This window comes from Trachurus trachurus, assembly GCF_905171665.1.
Source record: "Trachurus trachurus genome assembly, chromosome: 1".
Taxonomy (NCBI): domain Eukaryota; kingdom Metazoa; phylum Chordata; class Actinopteri; order Carangiformes; family Carangidae; genus Trachurus; species Trachurus trachurus.
In genome coordinates this window covers 29,159,926-29,180,671 of record NC_139891.1, presented here as the reverse complement: position 1 = coordinate 29,180,671, position 20,746 = coordinate 29,159,926, and the positions used below count along the sequence as shown (strand labels likewise).

General features: G+C 41.7%; 2 protein-coding genes across 6 annotated transcripts; both read right to left on the bottom strand.

Annotated features, from left to right (window-relative positions):
- Positions 1-91: 91 nt before the first annotated feature.
- On the bottom strand, positions 92-2,953 carry LOC310986070 (uncharacterized protein). Of its 4 annotated transcripts, none has more exons than XM_083971823.1 (4): positions 2,893-2,953; positions 1,529-1,741; positions 1,179-1,442; positions 92-937 (listed from the first exon to the last, which is right to left on the bottom strand). In XM_083971823.1, the coding sequence occupies exons 2-4, from the start codon at positions 1,617-1,619 to the stop codon at positions 333-335; spliced, it is 960 nt and encodes a 319-aa protein (XP_083827949.1). In that variant the 5' UTR covers positions 1,620-1,741; positions 2,893-2,953; the 3' UTR covers positions 92-332. The 4 variants fall into 4 exon arrangements, with proteins under 4 accessions (XP_083827949.1, XP_083827950.1, XP_083827948.1 ...); XM_083971824.1 differs by having other exon boundaries at positions 1,529-1,713; positions 2,893-2,940; XM_083971822.1 differs by having other exon boundaries at positions 1,529-2,949.
- Positions 2,954-5,755: 2,802 nt separating this feature from the next.
- LOC310988918 (uncharacterized protein) lies at positions 5,756-19,637 on the bottom strand. Of its 2 annotated transcripts, none has more exons than XM_083975719.1 (12): positions 19,486-19,637; positions 17,064-17,238; positions 15,794-16,314; positions 13,968-14,184; positions 13,473-13,525; positions 11,684-11,852; positions 11,473-11,580; positions 11,285-11,356; positions 10,321-10,401; positions 10,058-10,135; positions 8,817-9,125; positions 5,756-6,939 (listed from the first exon to the last, which is right to left on the bottom strand). In XM_083975719.1, the coding sequence occupies exons 1-12, from the start codon at positions 19,492-19,494 to the stop codon at positions 6,125-6,127; spliced, it is 2,607 nt and encodes an 868-aa protein (XP_083831845.1). In that variant the 5' UTR covers positions 19,495-19,637; the 3' UTR covers positions 5,756-6,124. The 2 variants fall into 2 exon arrangements, with proteins under 2 accessions (XP_083831845.1, XP_083831846.1); XM_083975720.1 differs by having other exon boundaries at positions 8,883-9,125.
- Positions 19,638-20,746: the final 1,109 nt, after the last annotated feature.

Genomic DNA, 20,746 nt, shown 5'->3' with positions numbered 1-20,746 from the left:
GGTATAACACTCTGTTTTCTGACATCTAACAGGTGTTATACTCAATTCAATAATAACATTTTATGATAAATAATACAATAAATAACAATAATTCACAATATAGTGATTTATTACTACTTTACTGTTATTAATCCAATACAAGTAACAACAGCACAGACTGTACACCATATGCTGTACGAGTACACATAATTCCTACCATGTTGTTTGGCCAATTACATTTCTATAATGAAAGATGTTTAATTTCACATGGTTATAGATAAATTTCCTTTTTCCTTCTATGTCCATTTAGATTCCAGGTGACATTATCTAAAGGTCTAAGGGCAGGGTGTTACTTAGAGCTGCTGTTTTGGTCTCCCCAGAGGTTTTGTTCGCACTTTCGGCTTCTTGTTGTGGATCTTCACATGCGCTTGATAACCTTGAATGTAATAGAAGCACTTGCCACATTTGTCACAAGCATACGGTTTCTCTCCGGTGTGAACCCGCAGGTGAACTTTCAGACAACCTGCCTTGGAGTAACTTTTACCGCAGATGGAGCAGAGATGAGGCCGCTCGCCGGTGTGAGTCTGGAGATGCATGTTGAGGTGGGACGACTGTGAAAACGCCCTCCCACACTGGTCACAGTGGAAGTTCTTTTCTCCCGTGTGCGTCAACTCGTGTTTTTTCAACGAACTTGCGGTGACGCAGCTCTTTCCGCACTCCGAACAGAGGAACGGAGACTCTCCAGAGTGAATACGCTTATGAAGTTTGAAATAGCTTTCGGTTTTGAACGTCTTGGTACAGTCAGAACAAGCGTAAGGCTTTTTGTGACTCTCCCTGTGCTCCTCCAGCTGATGTTTCTCAGGGAAGTCCATCCCGCACTCTCCACACACATGAACTGTCACAGGAGACTCTGCAGGGCGGCTCTTCTCTTCAACTAATGTCCAATTCGGTAACTCTCCTGTAAAAATAAACAAACAAAACACTAGACGCAGTCACACCAGCATTTGAAACAGAAGTAAAAGACGTAAAAACACGGTTGAATATTATATATCAAAAACAATTTCCAAACAAAAGTAAAAATGGAGAAAGAAAATCTACTACAAATTACCATTTAAATAAAGGTAAGAAGATTTTACTGAAAAACACATGAGCATAAACGTGTATTAGAAAGAAAAGGGTGTCACTCTGTTGCTTCTGACCTCTGTGAACTTTCATGTGTGTTTTCAGGTTTCCACTCTGAGTGAATCCTCTTCCACATATGAAACATTTGAACGGTCTTTTTCCTGAGTGAATAACAAGGTGTCGCTTCAGAGCCGAGTTGTCGCCGAACGCTCTTCCACAGGTCGCACAGTCGTACTTCTTCTTTGGTCTGTGCGGTGCCTCCTCCTGGTTTCGTTTTGGCTCCACAGACAAGTTTTCAGAGCTTGGTTTGTCCACAGATTCTGGTCTTTTTGCAGCTTCTCCTAAAGAAAGACAAAAAGCACAATGAGTCTGATGTCATTCCTATATCACACTAGCAGCTTCTGCCCAGGGGCGATGACTAACTCACCTTTAGGTACTGATCTGCGATCATGGCCCTTTGTTACAGGTGGCTGTTCTTCATGCTCAGTCAAGTCTTCAGCCACCGTGCTCAGATGCATTTTCTCTGGCGGGATGTTGACCCACCTGTGGGGTCAGTGAAGTCCCAGAGGACCAGGAGGGCTGCTCTGCTGGACAGCTTTCCTCAAAGTGCTCCTGACAAACAACCTTCTTTTGTTTTTGTCTGAAAGGCAATTTTGTCTTAAGAAGTAAGGTCATTATACAACCAAGATTCATATATTATAAGATTACAGTGTTTTCACCATTGATAAGATAAGTATTAGTCAGTACTAGCTTTAGTAAGGTGTGAGCTATAAAGTACAACCTACAAGTGAATCTTTGTAGTTATCTGTTGTACACAGGTTATACAAGTTCTTGCTTTATTGATGTCTGCTTATTAGCCATTCATTACACTAGCAAACTAGCTTGGGTCAACTATCTATAAGCATTCTTGCTTCTTTGGGGTTTCCTCTCATGTACATGATCTGTTTGTCAACTGGCTGAAAAACTGTTTTTTCCCCCAAGCTGCCAGACTACTAAATAAACCAACCTAACAGTTAATCAATCCAAATGGACAATGGACTCTCGTTGCGGCCTTGTAAGCTGGTCTGGACTCTTTTAACTTCCCTTTAAACCTTTAGATAGGTTTTAGTATTGTTATTTATTTACTGTCTCTTTTTAATAAATGTATGCATATTGTGGAGCACCCCCTCAACTCAAGCTCTTCACAATCTATGTAGCCTACTTGTACATCTGAGTGATATAAACTTCATAACTTCTTGTGTATCATATTTTTCTTAGTACATGAATAAAACATCTGAATCTGAATAATATTTTTATTTTTACTCTCTTCCTCCCCCCTTTAAAATGTGTGCATTTTAACTGACCTACTTTGATCCTTACCTTTACATGAGTAAAACTTATTATAGGCACCTTCACTGTCTGCTAACGTGATGCGTTCACGGCACCGTCTCATTCCCAGTTACTGGAGAGTTTCTATCGTCCTGGTAGCATTTTTTTTTCTGCTCTGTGTCAACGCAGCTATTTTTTTTCCTGAACAATATTTTAATTCTTCACCACAGCGACAAACTATTTTACTGTACATTTACTAGGCCTGCTCACGTGTTCACACAGCTCTCTCTTTCTTTCTTTGCTAACTCCACTGTTGTTTACATTTACAGTCAAGACGTGCTAGTAACTTTAGCTTAGCAGTTAGCGACATGGCTCCTCTCTTCCTCGCTGTGTCTTGGATAAACAAATTAAACATCTTTTAACAACTTCAGCCTGGGTGGTTGTGGTGTTCACGGTCACTTCGACGGTGGCAGCCGCTCCTACCTTTACAACACAGAGGCTCCGCGGTCTGTGCGGTGGTCTGTGTTGTTCCTGCCTGCGCCCGCGGTCTGTGTACACAACATCAGCCCTCGGCGCTGATTGGCTATCGCGCCTGACGTGTCACCAGGGTAACGCCCACCTCGCTCTGGGCAACCATGGCAACCACGTGCCGCCGCCTCGTCGTTTGGTCGTTTCCCACGTGGACGGTGCATGCGGGTGGTTGCGCGATACATTCACAATCACAACAAAAACAAAACAAAGATTTTAAAGGGATAGATCAACATTTTTGGCAAATTCGCCTATCGCCATAATCTCTATAGTCGTAGCAGTATGTTCATTAGTTTTAAAGCAGAAGTAAGTGATATATTTGTGTTAAAGCAGATATCAGCTTCACGGCCGTTTCGGCTAATGCTGCGTTCAAGGCAGGCTTTTGAAACCGTAAGTTACAGCTTCAAGTCACAACTACGACTTGGTAGCGTTCCAGGTAACCCGTAGCTCGTGTTTTTACCATCCTGTTGTCTGTGAAAGTTCCCTATAACGGCCACTCGTAACTTCCGACCCGTGAACACGTACCAGATCGAACTGGTATGACTTCACAGGAAGGAAAAACACAAAGTACGAGTTTCTTTGAACGCACCATGAGTTAGCAGCCCCCGCCCTTGTCAGGCATCAATTGGTCCTCGTGCTACGTCACCACATTCACGCGCATCCCTTGGCTGCACACACAGCCCTTCATGCCGTTCTCTCTCCTCATTGGATAACACTTGTATCCCACAAGGAAAATTTTCTCCCTGGGTTACAGCAGAGCAGAGTGACGGAGAGACTCGTGTTTAGGCTGAAATACTTCATGTAAGTGATTGCTGACGGAAAATAGGACTATTTAGGACTTATATTAACAAAAACATTCCACTGATATCTGCTTTAATATAAGTCTTAAATAGTTATATCTTCCGACAGCAATCACTTACATAGAGTGTTTGGTCTGAAACACGGGTCTCTCAGTCCCTCTGCTCTGCTCTGAGCCGAGGAGAAAACATTTCTCGTATCCTACAGTTTTTATCCAATGAGGAGAGAGAACGACATGCAGGGCTGTGTGTGCAGCCAAGGGACGCCGTGAATGTGGTGACGTAGGGACGAGGACTGTTATGGTGCGTTCAAGGCAGCCCGTAACTCGTGTTTTTCCGACTCGAAAAACACGAGTGGGTTGCCTGGAACGCTACAAAGTCGTAAGTTGTGACTTGAAGCTGTAATTTACGGTTTCAAAAGCCTGCCTGGAATGCAGCATTAGCCAAAACGACCGGATCGCTTACTTCTGCTTTAATTATCGGTGCATGTTGTTTTGAGATCTGCGGGGCAGAGACGCTAGCTGCTCAGCGAACACAATGGAGGTGAATGGTACAGCTCCCCTGTCCGTCAAAACCCATCAAATACACAATCCAACAACGTCAAAACGCTCTGGTGGACAAGTTGTGACCTGCACATTCACCATGCTATGAAATAATAATGTAACATTACAAGGCAGAGTTGTTTTCGACAAGGGGTTAGATCGGACTATGCGCAGAAGTAACTCACAGGCGGCCATATTGGGTCAGGTAACTTGCTCTGACTGTGGCCGCAGTAGATGGATGATCCAGTCGTCTGCACTAAAAAAATATTCATAACTCTGAAATTTTGTCTGTAGCTATTACTTTAACTATTTGCATAATGTTACTATAATACTACTTTCATAGAAAAGTACATGATTAAAATTATTTATGCAGTATCATAACTGCATTTCTGATGTTCCCTTTAACCAATGCAGCTGAGTTTAACCCCCTCCAGCACCATGGACAGCGCGCCATAACAACACGTGTTTATAAACCTCTTGTGTTCAAGTCTGTTCGTAAATAATATTACAATGGAATTTACCTGTAAAATGTCTGTTTTTACACGTATAGATCACTTTTTCAACAAACATTTTACATTTTCTGGGAGGTAAGGCGGGTTCAGTCCAGGGTTGCCAGATTGGAGGAGACATACGCTGTTGCCCGGCCATAAAGTCGAATCAAATATTTATTTTTACCTCTACTCATGAAATGATTGTGACAATGCGATTTATTCTTGTTAAGTCTGTATTTTTGCAAAACCCTATTGATCAATGTCTTCCAAACATATCACTGCAAAAATTAAATCACAACTAACCTTTATAATAGGAATAAAAAGAGGAATGTGTCTAAAAAAAAAGAATATATTCCAACTTTCTAGGTAACAGTGTATATGGGATTCCAGCAAAGGATCAAGATCTAAGATCTATGATGTTGTTTTTTTATTTGACATTAAGTGTGTTTAATCTGGGTGTCTATATTGTGACATAGCCTACAAACATGATATTTGTGTACCAACATTCATCCCTAGATTTTTGTGGATTTACTGTAAATGCATTTGGAAAGTCCAGGTTTTCTTCCTGTGCACCTGCAACCTAGAACTCTCTCCAAAACCACCTGAAACGTACCACACTTTTATCATTAGGACAATTTAAATCCATAATCTTATTTTACCTCCAATTGCTCCTGTTTTTAACTAGACTTCTCTGTTTTCAAATGATCTTTGTCACTTTCACTTTTTGGTATTTCGGATATGCTTATGTATGTTTCAAACGTTTTGTGTTTTGTCTTGGCTATATTGTAAATGAAGTTGCTCCTCAATATATTTCCAAGTTTAAATAAAGGTTAATAATAATAACAATACTATTTTCTTCTAGTTCTAGTTCGACCCGCAAGTCACATTAGTTTAAAATAATTTCAAATCTCTGTAAAAGAAAAAAACAAAAAGAAAAATCCAGACATGTTTCTGAAAAATTTCTATATTTTCATGGATTTTTTTTTAAAATAACAAGGATATTGTGCATATTTTCGAACATTGAGTAGTAGTATTTGGCATGCAGAATACAAAGGCACTCAAATTGTACAGATGGGCTACTAGAGCAAACAGGAACATATGATTACAAAACAAGAATACAGGAAAGACAACACAGTAAGCTTCCAGATTATTCTTGGCAATCCACGCCGGCTCTGTAGCGCAAAAATTTTCAGACACAGTAACTTGTCTATGCTGTAACTGGGAGGAATGGAACAGGAAGAAGAAGAAGAAGAGCAAGGGGAGAAGAAGAAGAAGCGCATTTTAACCGCAACATTTTCGAACACGTTTAAGAACAAGGAAAAAAAATAAAACAAAATGCATGAGCAGGAAACAGCTGTTAAATGTCCAGCCTGGCCTGCTGCTTCGGTCGACCGAGCTGCCTGGTCGGCCCGATGCGTTTCCCGGCGTGCGTGCGCTGATGCTGCCGCAGACCCTGGCGGTAGATGAAGCTCTTCCCGCATTCGCCGCACTCGTACGGTCTCTCCCCGGTGTGCAGCCTGTGGTGCACCTTCAGTTCCTCGGCTCGGGAGTAGCCCTTCCCACAGATGCTGCAGATGAACGGCCTGTCCTTGATGTGGGTCTGGTAGTGCGCCGTCAGGTACGAGTTAATCCGAAACGTCTTCCCGCAGACGGAGCAGGCGAACGGCCGCTCCTCCGAGTGCTGCATCTCGTGCAGCTTGAGGGACGAGGCCGTGTGGAAGCCTCGGCCGCACTGGGAGCAGAGGAACGGCCGCTCCCCCGTGTGGATGCGCTGGTGCACCTGGATGTAGCTCTCGTTGATGAACCTCTTGCCGCAGTCGGGGCACGAGTAGGGCTTCTCCTTCACGTGGGTCTTCATGTGCTCTTCCAGCTTTTCCCTGTCGGGGAACTGAATGCCACAGCGGCGGCAGAAGAGCAGCTGCGTCGCGCTCTGCTCCGCCGCGTCCGGCTCGGGAGGCGACTCCGACTGCGACTCCGACTGCGGCTCCGACTGCGAGTGCGTGGTGATGTGATGAGCTTGCAGAGCGGACTGACTCTCGCATTCTTTTCCACACTCGAGGCAGCGGAGGGACGATCTGATCCTGGACTCGCCCGGCAGAGACTTCAAGTATTCAGTCAGTTCTGATGCTATGGGGTTCACCTCATCCTCGATGTCTGCAACGCCCTTACGACCTTCACAGAGATGAAAACAGAGACAAGTTAGAGACATGTTAAAGTCTTTGTCCTCTTTGTATTGCATTGTTCAGGACTTCAACTTCACTACATTTATATTTTTTTTAATTAGATTAGGGGGTTTTAGGTTAAATCTGTCTCATTTGGGAAAATATTCAAACATGATGCTTGAATATTTTCAATATTTTACATTTTCATTTATGAATTCATGGACAGAGCAGTGAGTGAGCCACTGCAACAGACGAGCTTTTAAAATATGATATGTCAAATTATGACGTTCATCTTGCACCCAGCTGTGCTCCAGAAAATTAAGGGTCGATTAAACATCTTTTTTGCAAGTTAGCCAAACTACAAAGTTAAAGGAATAGTTCACCAAAAAATGAAATTCAGTCATTAGTGACTCACCCTCATGCTGATGAATACTCCAAAGTAGTTTTTTTTATTCCTCAAAGTGCATCTGGAGACCCGGGAGGCCGGTTCGTAGTCCAACGGAAACTTTATATGAGATTAATATAAATACGAAATCCTTATATGAGAGTCAATAGCGCCCGACACAAAAACGTCCATAAAACTAGCGCTATTGACTCTCATATAGGCATTTCATTGGACTATGAACCCCCCTCCAGGGTCTCCAGATGCACTTTGAGGAATAAAAAAACGACTCCAGAGTATTCATCAGCATGAGGGTGAGTCAATAATGGCTGAATTTCATTTTTTGGTGAACTATTCCTTTAAAGGTCACAGCAAAGCCACACCTCCAGAGCACAGGGACACTGTGTGAGTCTGTGTGTGCAGAATGGGGGGGGAGGGGCAGATGACAGTTTGACAGATGCATCACGATCCAATGAATTAATTTGTGGCGTTCAAAATGGTGTTTTTACAGGATTGTCCGTTCCACAGCTTTTTTCATTGTTGTGAAAAAGCATTTACTTGATTGGTTGCAATCAATCGGGGTGCGAAGAGGATTTCAAGCAATACTGTCCATATATTGGACCAAAAAAAGACCAAAGAGTGATGATCAGCCGGTCAATAAACACTCTAATCCTCAGTTGTATTAAAGGGATAGTTCACCCAAAATTGAAATTTCACTCATTATCTACTCACCCTCATGTGGACTAAGGGCTGGGAGAAGTTTCAGAGTCCTCCGTGCTTTCTCAGAGTTACGGGGGGGTCCGCGCAGCAGTATTTGTCCATATAATGGTTGTGAATGGATACCAACTTTCTTCGTCCAAAAAGACACATCAAAAAACATCCAAATACCTCCATGCTGCTCGTATGTAATGTCCGTCTTGTATTGAAGCCCCAAAATGCGAAATTGTTCCAAGAAAAAATTAAATAAGTCTATATTTCAAGCTTGTTTGTAGCGGAAGCTCCCAGTGTCTCAGTCTCAAAGCAAGCTTAAAATATAGACTTATTTAATTTTTTCCGGAACAATTTCTCATGTTGGGGCTTCAATACAAGAGGGACATTACAGACGAGTGGTATGGAGGTATTTGGAGGTTTTTTGGTGTGTCTTTTTGGACAAAGAAAAGTGAGCACCATTCACAACCATTATATGGACAAATACTGCTGCGCGGACCCCCCCGTAACTCAGAGAAGCCACGGAGGACTCTGAAACTTCTCCCAGCCCTTAGTCGACATGAGTGTGAGTAGATAATGAGTGACATTTCAATTTTGGGTGAACTATCCCTTTAACTAGAGAGACGAACAGACAGTAAACAATATCCTCTCTGTGTAGATCCCTAAAAAAAAAAAAACGTTTTCAGTGTTACCTGAAAGTGAACTAGTCCAATATAACACATCTACTAACATTGAGTCTCTAGAAAAGATTGAATGTGCCCGTTTAACCCACTCCCATGAACTCTTCAAACACTTACAAAGGTCGGAGTCAGTCGGTTCAGTATTTTCCAGATTTTTTTCCTCTAAGCTGTGCTCAGTCTCACCTAAGTGGACTTTGTAGTGTGTTTTGAGGTTTCCCTTCTGGTTGAAACCGCGGCCGCAGATGTTGCAGCAGTAAGGTTTCTCTCCGGTGTGGATCAGCTCGTGTCGCTCCAGTTTGTAGGCGTGAGGGAATTCTTTGCCACACACTGCGCAGTGATACTCGATCTTCTCTCTGGGCTTCTTCAGCAGCTCGGGGGGGATTTCCACCGGCACACGGACCATCTTCCTGCCCGGACGCTTCTTCCCTGTGAGATGGGAAAATAATATGTGAAAGTTAGGAAGGTAAGGTTGCAGGTTAGGATTGTTAATGTGTAATCATATATTAACCAGAATCTGTGTTAAAGGGATACTTCACCCAAAATCGATAATTCATCAATCATCTACTACTCACCGTCATGCCAAGGAAGGGTTCACAGAACTTTCAGAGTCATCAAAACGCTTTTGGAGTTCTTCCGTGTTTACATCATACATCCAATGGTTTACAACGATGAACGAACATCTCGCGCATGCGCACAAACATCAACAGAGCTGTTCTCCAAACCCTTCCTTGGCATGACGGTGAGTAGACAATTGGTGAATTATAGATTTTGGGTGAAGTACCCCTTTAAAGTTAAACAGTAGGACTGATTGTGTTCAGAGCAAACATCTGTATATTTCATGAACGTCACATGTTTTTGAGCCAAAAAAAAAAAGGTCAGGTGTTTTCAGATCTGTCAGCTGTTCTGATCATTTTAGCCACAACTGTAGATATAAATGATGTAGATATATATATATATATATATATATATATATATATATATATATATATATATATATATAGATAAATTTAAACACTGAAATTGGCATTTAACTCACAAACTCACTGTGTCAAATTATAAGACACTGATTGGTCTGCTCTATAGCAACAAGTATTTTCCATGTATGCTCTTTCCTATAGGTATGAGTGGCATTTGAGGTTTTACATGAATGAAGATTACCATACATTAAAAAGAAAATGTCATATAACTAACCATAATGGGAAATACTTAAGCATCATACTGTATATGTGAGTTTAAACAGCAGATGTTACAAATCAGCATGACTTCATGGTGACGTCACATGGTATGGACCAAATCAAAAAAATAAAAAAATAAAATGAAGACATCCTACTGGTTCTACAGTTTTTTCTTTCTCTTACCAGATGCAGCACCTGTGTTTCCTGCTTCTCCTTCAGCACGTGGTTTGATATCTTTCCTTCTTCTGTAAGGTCGCTTTGCTGTGAGAGGGAAAATATTAAACTTTACCGCTTTGGTCTCAAACGTAAAACTGATGTTTAACTCTCTCGTGAATGTGGGTCGGGTTTAAAGAACCGGTTGACAAGCAGAGATTCAAACAAAGTCAAACAAATAAAAAACTAAACTCTACACATGATGAACCGGTTGTTGTTTTTTCTCGTCTCACCAGCGAAGCGACGGACAGGTTTGATTTCATCTGGTTCCTCGATAATGGGGAGATTTCTCTTCCTTCTGGTCCGCCGCGATACTGTGAGAAAACAGAAACAATCGTATCACATATAATGATTTACTAGATGTATTGATCTGAATTTAACCCTCCTGTCGTCCTTCTGGCTCAAATTAACCCAATCTGTTCCCTTCCTCCTTCCTTCCTTCTTTCCACAACCCTTTTTCCCTTCCTTCCTTCCTTCCCTTCATCCTTACTTCTTCCTTCCTCTTTTGATTCAATTGACCTGATCTGTTCCCTCCCTCCATCTTTCTTTCCTTCCTTCCTTCTTTCCTCCCCTCCTTCCTTCCTTGAACAAATCTGTTCCTTCTCTCCATCTTTCCTTCCTTTTCCACAATCCTTTTTCCCTCCCTCCCTTCCTTCCCTTTTGACCAATTGACCCAATCTGTTCCCTCCCTCCTTCTATCTTTCCTTCCTTTTTCCCTTCCTTCTTTCCTCCCATCTTTCCTCCCATCTTTCCCTTCTTCCTTCCTTGAATGCATCTGTTCCTTCCTTCCCTCCATCTTTCTTTCTTTTCTTTTTCCCTTCCTTCTTTCCTCCCCTCTTTCCCTTCTTCCTTCCTTGAACGAATCTGTTCCTTCCTTCCCTCCATCTTTCTTTCCTTCCTTTTTCCACAATCCTTTTTCCCTCCTTTCCTTCCTTCCTTCCTTTTTGACCAATTGACCCAATCTGTTCCCTCCCTCCTTCTATCTTTCCTTCCTTTTTCCCTTCCTTCATCCTTACTTCTTCTTCCTTCCTCTTTTGATTCAATTGACCTGATCTGTTCCCTCCCTCCTTCTATCTTTCCTTCCTTTTTCCCTTCCTTCTTTTCTCCCATCTTTCCCTTTGTCCTTCCTTCCTTCCTTCCTTGACCCAGGAGGACAACAGGAGGGTTAAAACCATCTTTGGGACTGGGAACACTCACTTCCAGGCTCCGGCTCTACGGCTTCAACCATCGGTGGCGTTTCTGAAATCTTCCTTCTGCCTCGTCTCTTCACTTTGTCGCATTAAAAAGAAAAAGAAAGGTAGAAAATATCCATATGAATAAATCTGAATGTAATGTTGAATATGAACACGCCTCTTCTCGATCATCATCATCATCAGCTCACTCACCGGGATTCGCAGGAACTTCTTTCTCTGCATCCGACACGTCCTGCGTCACCACCGTCACTTCGGCCGCCGCCGCCGCCACCGCCACGTTCCTCCGCCTGCGTCTCCTTCCTGTACGACATCATGTGTAACGACAACATCAGAGCTGAGACATACAGATCATTAACAACCTGAACAGTTTTTAAAATATTTTTCTTATAGATTTTCCGTTTACCGCGGCACGAGGGCGCGACAGCTGTCATCTTCACTACTCTCTCTTTCTCCTCCCCCTCCTCCCTTTCTTCATCCTCTCCCACAGACACAACCTCCATGATGAGCGTGGGGCTACTGCTGCCTCTCTGGTTCTGGCCTGCTGGCAGCTGAGACTCGGACAGGCCGATACCCTGTGGTCATAATAATAATAATAATTAGAAACCATTAGAAATATTCCCCCAGAGTAGAGATGAAGATGACATTTTTAATGGCAGTCACAGAAAGGCGCGCTCTCTCTCTTTCTGCTGCGCTTTGTATGCTCCAGTCGCAGCTTCATTAGTGACGCCGCCTCATTAGACGCTCTCCTCCGGTGACGACATCTCAGTTTACAAATGTATTTCGACCATAAAACACAAAAGTTCTGCTGTTCCAGTTATTTTTTGTCAGTCGAGATGAGATTGATGATCTCACATGTGAGATCCCTGAGCAAAGCTTTAAAGGGAAAGTTCAACATTTTGGTAAATTGGCCCATTGCCATAATCCCTATAGTCATAGCAGTACAGTAGGTTTGTTACCTTTAATTGTCGGTGCAAAATGTTTTTAGAACGGCGGAGCAGAGCCGTGAGCTGCTCAGAGCTACGCTACAGAGGTTTCCCTCAACAAACTCATCAAATACACAACAACAACGGGATGTTAGGAGACAGAGTTGTTTTAGAGGTAAATTCATGCAAAACCTCTGATGCGCGTTCCTGTCGAGGGCAGTCTCTGAATTTACCTCTAAAACAACTCTGTCTGGTAATGTTCTGTTATTATCTCATAGCGTGGTGAATGTGCAGGTCACAACTTGTCCACCAGAGCGTTTTGGAGTTGTTGGATTATGTATTTGATGAGTTTGATGAGGAAAACCAAGAAATCCCATTAGCCTCCGTAGCGTAGCTCTGAGCAGCTCGCAGCTTGCAGCTCTGCTCCGCCGTTCTAAAAATAGCTTGCACCGACAATTAAAGGTAACAAACCTACTGCTATGACTGTAGGGATTATGGCCAAAATGTTTTTTGAAGTGGGGTTGTATGAGGTAAACTACCAGTCAAAAGTTTGGACACACCTTCTCATTCAATGGTTTCTCTTTATTTGTATCACTTTCTATATTGTAGATTAATACTGGAGACATCAAATCTATGAAGAGACATGTGGGTTTATGTTGTGAACATAGAAACGTTCTGTCATCTGACCTAAACCCAAATAAGAAGAAGATGACTTTTCAATGAAAAGTAGTCACTTCTTCTTATTTCTCTCTCTTGGTCTTCTTCTTCTTTTCTCACATAAAAAACACCAGTGCGTCTGCAATAATAGTCCCCGGTAATTCACTTCCATTGTGGCTTTTTTATTTGCAGCGTAATTTGTTTGTTTGTTGTTGCAGCGTTTTTCTATGGCATGTTTGTTTTTGGTTTTGCATAATTCCTGTGTTTGCAGCGTTTGGCTGTTTGCAGCGTTTGGCCGTTTGCAGCGCGTTAGCCCTTGTTGGTCACCGTACATTTGTAGCTCATACAACCCCACTTCAAAAAAAAAAGAAAATAAATGTTTTTTTAAACTTTAGCGCACACCTGCTGCACAGACCAGAAGTAAAATTCTGGAGGAGACCTTTGAAGAATCTTCTCCAAAGGATCTCATTTGTTTTCCAACACATTTTCCCTGTCTGTCAAATTGGAAAACCAAAATTTTCAGGTTTTGCAAACTGACTCGACTCCGTTTCCAGAGACTCTGTCCACCAAAGTGATTAATTATGTCTTGACAAATTATAAATGACACATTACCTTACTCTGCCGAGGACTTCCTGTGCAATCAGAGGCTCGGTCGGGACTGTCTCCTGTAAACATCGACACACTTATCTTAGTTTCACCTCCACCTGACACAGGCTGAGCTCTAGATGAAGAAGAAAGTCAATGTAATGACAAACTAAATGCATATTTAACTGATGTTATGAGTTACAACCACCCACTAAACTGTGCATCTGAACATAATGATGACAGAAAACAAGAACCAGAACAAGAACTAATAATAAATACAAAGCAGCTTTTCATAAATTTAAGCAAACATTGTGCTTTGGAAACACTTTAATGCATTTGGTTGCCAGTTCCCAGAATGCAACTTTATATCAACTGTTACTTAAAATATTCTCCACCACATAAAACTTCAAACCTCCTGTGGGAAAGTGAAACACGATCCGTCCCTTGGGTAAATAAATAAATGTGTAGTTCTTGTAGAAGCCTGGTCTATTCAGTCAAATCTACTGCTGCGACTTCACTTACTGGCATCCCACTCCACCACTTCTCCGTCAGAGTTGATTAAACCTCCAATTTCTTCATCTTGTTCCTCCTCCTCCTCCTGCACCACCTCATCCTCGTCCTCGTCCTCATCCCCCTCTCCCGCCTGTAGTCTAACAGTCAGATGGAGCGTTTGGTCCTCTAGGTTTGCGGACGTCATCTTGAGTCCGTGTAACATCAGGCGCTTACGTTCAGGAGAATCCTAAAAAAAAACAGGACAACAAAGTGAGAAGTGAGAAGGTTTTCATTTCCACCGGTTTGTGTACTCTTAATTATGTATTTATGCTACTGGTTGTTGCGTAGTATTGTGTTACACTGTCTGTTTTCTTTTCCCATTGCTGCACAGCGGCCAATTGCACCACTGTGGAAAAATAAAGTGATGAAGATTGAGAGAACTAAACCTGACGGGAAGAAGAGACAACACGAGGATTTGACATTTCTCTCACAGAATAATAGAAATAAGCACCCAGTGACACTTCATAGAGTTATCTGCCCACCTACATGCTCCCACTTGATGCTAAAAGAGGCCGCAATCAAAGTGCTTCAGCTCTAATGTGATGGGCAGTCAGTCAAGGCAGCTATAACAGTCACTGAGATATTAGATTAGAGACAAGCACATACAGCAGCTGACAGAGGATAATAAAAGACTCTTACACAAGGGTTGTCTCAATCTTCATCATATCTGATAGAAAACTGATAAAAGCTGCATTATAGTAAATCACATATATCCCACTTAAAGGGATAGTTCAACATTTTGGCAAATTGTCCCATTGCCATAATCCCTATAGTCTTAGCAGTAGGTTTGTTACCTTTAATTGTCGGTGCAAGCTGTTTTTAGAACGGCGGAGCAGAGTCGTGAGCTGCTTAGAGCTACGCTACGGAGGCTCATGGGATTTCTTGGTTTCCCTCATCAAATACACAATCCAACAACTCCAAAACGCTCTGGTGGACAAGTTGTGACCTGCACATTCACGACGCTATGAGATAATAACAGAACGTTACAAGCAGTCTCTGCATTTGCCTTGAAAACAACTCCATCTCGTAACGTTGTGTTATTATCTCATAGCGTGGTGAATGTGCAGGTCACAACTTGTCCACCAGAGCGTTTTGGAGTTGTTGGATTGTGTATTTGATGAGTATGATGAGGGAAACCAAGAAATCCCATTAGCCTCTGTAGCGCAGCTCTGAGCAGCTCGCGGCTCTGCTCCGCCGTTCTAAAAATAGCTTGCACCGACAGTTAAAGCAGAAGTAAGCGATCCGGTGGTTTTGGCTAACTTCTTGTCAGCCGATGGAGTGAGCAGTCCCCGCCCTCGTCCCTACGTCACCACATTCACGCGCATCCCTTGGCTGCACACACAGAGAGGACCGCCCCTTTATGCCGATCTCTCTCCTCATTGGATAAAGGTTGTAGGATACAAGGAAAGTTTTCTCCTCGGCTTACAGCAGAGCAGAGTGACTGACAGACCCGTGTTTCAGACCAAACACTCTATATAAGTGATTGCTGTCGAAAGATATAACTATTTAAGACTTATATTAACACAAACATTCCGCTTACTTCTGCTTTAAGGGTAACGAACCTACTGCTATGACTATAGGGATTATGGCAATGGGCCAATTTGCCAAAATGTTGAACTATCCCTTTAAGAAGGAGGTTATTTACGTATATGAATAGTCCTTGAATGAGACAAACAAGCATTTGCAAAAATAAAATCCAAAGGGTTTTTAAACTTCAGTGCTTCAGCCGACCACATAAAACAAGTAACAGCACATTATCATGTCATGCATTCCTACAGATTGGTGTTCCTACATACTGTTTGGCACGGTGCTGGTCTTTTGGTCTCGTGCGACTCTCCCTCTGTTGGCAAAGATGTGCTTTGTTTGACATCAAGGCTCTGGTCTGGAACATAACACCCCTCCTCCTCCTCCTCCACCACCTCCTCCTCCTCCTCCTCCTCCTCAGCATGCGTTGCCTGGTGGGAGTTCACGTTCCCTCTCTGAAGACTGGGGGTTGTTGTCTCACGCACTGGGCAGGAGAAGGATTTCTCTCCTGAGTTATTGCGCTGATCCACAGAAACATTTCCCGGTGCTTTCCCACGAACACAGGAAATCTTCGGTTTCTCATCCGTGCGTCTCTGCCGCCCATCCCCGGCCGACGAGCTCTGGCCGTAGAGAGCGGGGCCGCCCGACTCCTTCTCCCCGTAATTAACTCCCTGTTGTTGTCGTCTCTTCACTTCATGGGAAACTGAGCTCACTTGCCCGTACGCTCTGACGAGGGGCGGACAAGGCTGTGCAAAAGTATCCTGTCTGTCTGCCACTGCACCGAAGCTCTCATCTGTATTCAACGACACGAAGCAGCACGACAACGTGACAAATCACGACAGATTAAATGCCTGTATGACGTCTAGTTAAAGGAATAGTTCACCAAAAAAATTAAATTCAGTCATTAGTGACTCACCCTCATGCTGATGAATACTCCCGAGTAGTTTTTTATTCCTCAAAGTGCATCTGGAGACCCGGGAGGCCGGTTTGTAGTCCAACGAAAACTTTATATGAGTCAAAAACGTCCATTAAACTACACAAAACCTTGTAATCTTCATCCTTACTGCTCGTCCGCTGCAATCCAAGTGTCCTGAAGGGATATAGTCCAGAGTTTACTGGAAACTACGTCATTTAGGACATTTTTACAACCTAAACAGTCCTGTATTTAATTTTTCCTGTAACATCAGAGCGCAATACAGGACTGTTTAGGCTGTAAAAATGTCCTAAATTGCTTGTTTCGCGTAAACTCTGGACTATATCCCTTCAGGACACTTGGATTGCAGGGGACGAGCAGTGTGGAGGAATATTACAAGGTTTTTGTGTAGTTTTATGGACGTTTTTGTGTCGGGCCCTATTGACTCTCATATAAAGTTTTCGTTGGACTACGAACCGGCCTCCCGGGTCTCCAGATGCACTTTGAGGAATGAAAAACTACTCCGGAGTATTCATCAGCATGAGGGTGAGTCAATAATGACTGAATTTCCTTTTTTGGTGAACTATTCCTTTAAAGGTGATGCTGATATTTAGGATGTTTTCACTCACGGTGTTCACTCACAGTCCAGCCGTCCTCCTCCTCTTTGATGATCACTCGGATGTCTGGTGTCTCGCAGTTATAGTCGGGACTCGCCGGAGACTTTTTTTGATCATGTTGTGTCAGATTCTGGTCGTCGTAATTTTCATTTAAACTCAACGACAGCGGTTCTTGGAGTTCAGGATCCTGTTTAGACACAAGAAACAGAGACTCAACTCAAGAGGCATGCACTAACAAACCTCAGATATCCTCAAAATGTGTGGCCACCGCGTCAGGGGGAGAAGCATTAGATGGAGAAATGCTTTTAAGTTTAGTCTGGTAGAGATACAGCAGAAAACCCGCTCTGTGAAGTGTGTGTACTGTATATGTGATGAATGGCATGTTCAACTTGAATTAAGATCAGGGTCACAGTGATTAAAGCCACATTCACCACAGCAGAATGAAACTTTTGTTGTGGTGCGTTCAAATATTAATTCAAGAATGTGACCCACACGGCCGGTTTCCTTCAGTCGGACATTAAATGCTTTATTTAATATCGTCTCTACTCTGATGCACACACACCTGGCACACAGGCCTGTCGGAGAAGTCGGCAACACTACAGGCTGTCAGCACTGTGTTTATTAAAAAAGCAATGATAGACGACATACAGCTCATATCAAAATGTATAATATCCAACAGACAGAAATAGGACTCCAACATGAGCTATTTCTTTTATATATATATATATATATATATATATATATATATATATATATATATATATATATATATATATATATATATATATATATATATAATTAGGCATTCAAATAACATTGCATTATTTCCTGTGATATCTTTTTGGTATGTGACAAATACTAATTTGAACAGATACAAACACACTGTACTGGTTCAATGAGAAATGATATACTTAACTAGTAATAAACTAGCTGTATCTCCTCAGTCATTGTTTATATCTAAAATTATTCATATTTATCTGCAGTTTATTGACAAAGTGAGAGATATTGTCACCTTCTGCTGCCTACTTCAACTAGATCTCAAATGTGAACAGTTTTCTCCATTTGGCTGCACATGTTTACAGTTTGTCTGATGAGATATACTGGTAACAGTGTGATCAAAATAGTGATTTAGCTCATTTACTTCTCTTCACATATTGATTTCGGTATGACAGAAAAACGAATTTACAGTAATTTGCTGTAAATTCCTTGAGGAATCACAATAAATATTACATCTACTTTTATAGTACAGTGGTAAATATGCCATTATAAAATAGCACAACCCTATAGCGCTATTACCGTACATATACCGCAGATATACAGTAACTGTAACTGTGATGCTTCCTATACACCAATCAAAACAAAATACGAATCAGTTTCATCCCAAAGATACATTACCAGACTTTTCTATTTGACACATCTTTGACTATAAAATGTTTCCATTTTATAAATGATTTTTAAAAAATCAGTTGATTAATTGATAATGGTAATAATTTAATTTATCAATTTAATAGTAATAGTAATAGATTTAGACTTTAATTTATATCTCTGGGCAATACATTGAATAGAAGGGAACTGGACTTGTATTTGTTCCATGTATTTCATTTATAATAATATTTATACAGTTCAATCGCTGATGATCACTCAGTTGTCTGAACTTCTCTCAAACAGTTTCAAAGAAAATTGATCATTATTAATTCATTTATAAAGCAAGATATACTGCAGATAAACTGTATTACCGAGTCTATAATAGAAATCAATGAACATACGGTTTCCAGTCCTCTAAAAGTAAAAGTAAAATCCCCCCACTTATTATTTAAGGCTTAGCCTGATTAAAAACTGTGCCACATTCTTGTCGTTATTTAAAGATTGGCATTTTATTGCCCCCCTCACAGTGACTGCTTTGTTGACATGATGACAGTAATCTTAAATGCATGACAGCTGTAATGTTACCGCAGCTTTAAATAATAAACTTCACACACACACACACCGCCGCTGCCGCCTCGCATTATCCTCTAGTAGTACTATTATGTCTGATATGTTTATATATTTAAGATGATTCAATAAATAATTAACCAAATCATCGCTGCTCTTCAACGCAACACACCGCCAGTTTTAGTTCATAACAAACGCCACCAGCTAACTAGCTAGCTTCAAGCTAATATACGTTGTCATTCATAAATTAACCCCCGCTGCTAAATGTAGGAGGTTTAGGACGTTTAGGAGGAGTTGGGGGGGTAGTTAATGTCTGCACCGATGTCCTACCGGGGCACTACTTCTTATTTATTTATCTGCAGGTAGATAAATGAAGTGTGTGAAGTGAACCTAGCTGCGATAGTTAGTTACCAGGCTACAGTATCCAGAGCCACTGCCGCCGCCGCCACAGTGTGTAGTACGTAAAAATAGATGTATATCATCATTATAACAGCAACGTTACCTCGAACATAGTGCGATATGTCCGCCGGATGTCATAAGCAAACGAGGATGGAGGCGAGAATGAAGCTAAGTTAGTGGATGAAGGAGCAGCTGTCAGGTCATGAACTGTCTCAGTTAGCTGCTAAACTGTTGTTGCGCCACCGCCGCCGCCGCTGCTTCTTCTTCTTCTGATTCTTCTCTCTCCCTCTCTCCCGCTCCTCTGTTTCCCAGCGGCGGTGGGAGGCCGCCGCCCCCTGCCGGGCAGCGCCGAGGACTACAGCGGCCTGCAAATAAAAGGTTGGAGCAAGTGGAAGATGAAATCTCAAATCTGCCCTACAAAGACAAAGTGCAGTATCTGTAAAAAAAAAAAAAAAAAAAAAAAAAAATACATAAATAAAATAAAAGCCAAACTGAGAAAAACAGCTTTCTATGTTTTTCATTGTCAGGTTTAAGCATCAAATCATGAATAACTACCAAGTCTATAATTGATTACTAGATGGTGGACTGAATTAAATGTATTTTTTAAATGTCTTTCTGACCAATTTTGACCGTTTTATGGCAGATACTGCACTCAGGGCAGTTGTATAGGGGAGAAAGGTGATGATAATTGATTGAAATTTGTTTATTTGGATAATAAAACCCCTTGAGATGTATCATCTCGTTTTCGAGGGGGTCCAAACATATAGACAAAAATAGATTCAACAGACAAACATGTTCTCAACAATATAGAAAAACAAACAGACAAATAAACAAACAAAACAAACAAACCAAAAGACAAAAACAATAGTACAAACAGGGACAAACCACAGTTATTGTAACTACATTGTACATTCTCACCGTGCTCCTGTCTTCATGCTGTATAGAAGCTGTGTACAGTTATATAAATATCTATTTTTCTTTTATAAAGAAGCATTTTATGGAGCTAATTTATTCCCTCATTCTGGGAAGACGTACTGGTGTGGGCGGAGTTGTTGTGTTTTGTTTAGTTTTAGTTTAGTTACCCCCTAATTCTAGGGGGCCAGCGCCCAGTAGGGCCCACAAAAAACCCCAATAGTCTAATCTTTGTACGACTGAATTATTCTGCTTAGACCCTGACTAATACTCATAGTAATGCTGCATTAGCATCAAAACAAAGTAGGCTAAATAAAAAATGATAATACATACATTGTCTAAGAAAAAAAGTCAGGGGGAAGGGGCCCACTTTAGTATTCTTTCAGGGGGCCCAGAATTCCTAGCAACGGCCCTGACTGCACTTTTGCCTTGGTTTTGGTGCAGATACTGCA

Excerpts from the sequence above, each read along its gene's own strand:
- LOC310986070 (XM_083971823.1), bottom strand. The coding sequence starts at position 1,619 with ATGCATCTGAGCACGGTGGCTGAAGACTTGACTGAGCATGAAGAACAG. Across the intron at positions 1,443-1,528 it reads TCGCAGATCAGTACCTAAAG|GAGAAGCTGCAAAAAGACCA; the intron begins GTGAGTTAGTCA and ends GTCTTTCTTTAG. Across the intron at positions 938-1,178 it reads ACACATGAAAGTTCACAGAG|GAGAGTTACCGAATTGGACA; the intron begins GTCAGAAGCAAC and ends TTATTTTTACAG.
- LOC310988918 (XM_083975719.1), bottom strand. Across the intron at positions 11,581-11,683 it reads TGTCGCGCCCTCGTGCCGCG|GAAGGAGACGCAGGCGGAGG; the intron begins GTAAACGGAAAA and ends GATGTCGTACAG. Across the intron at positions 6,940-8,816 it reads ACCGACTGACTCCGACCTTT|GTCGTAAGGGCGTTGCAGAC; the intron begins GTAAGTGTTTGA and ends ATCTCTGTGAAG.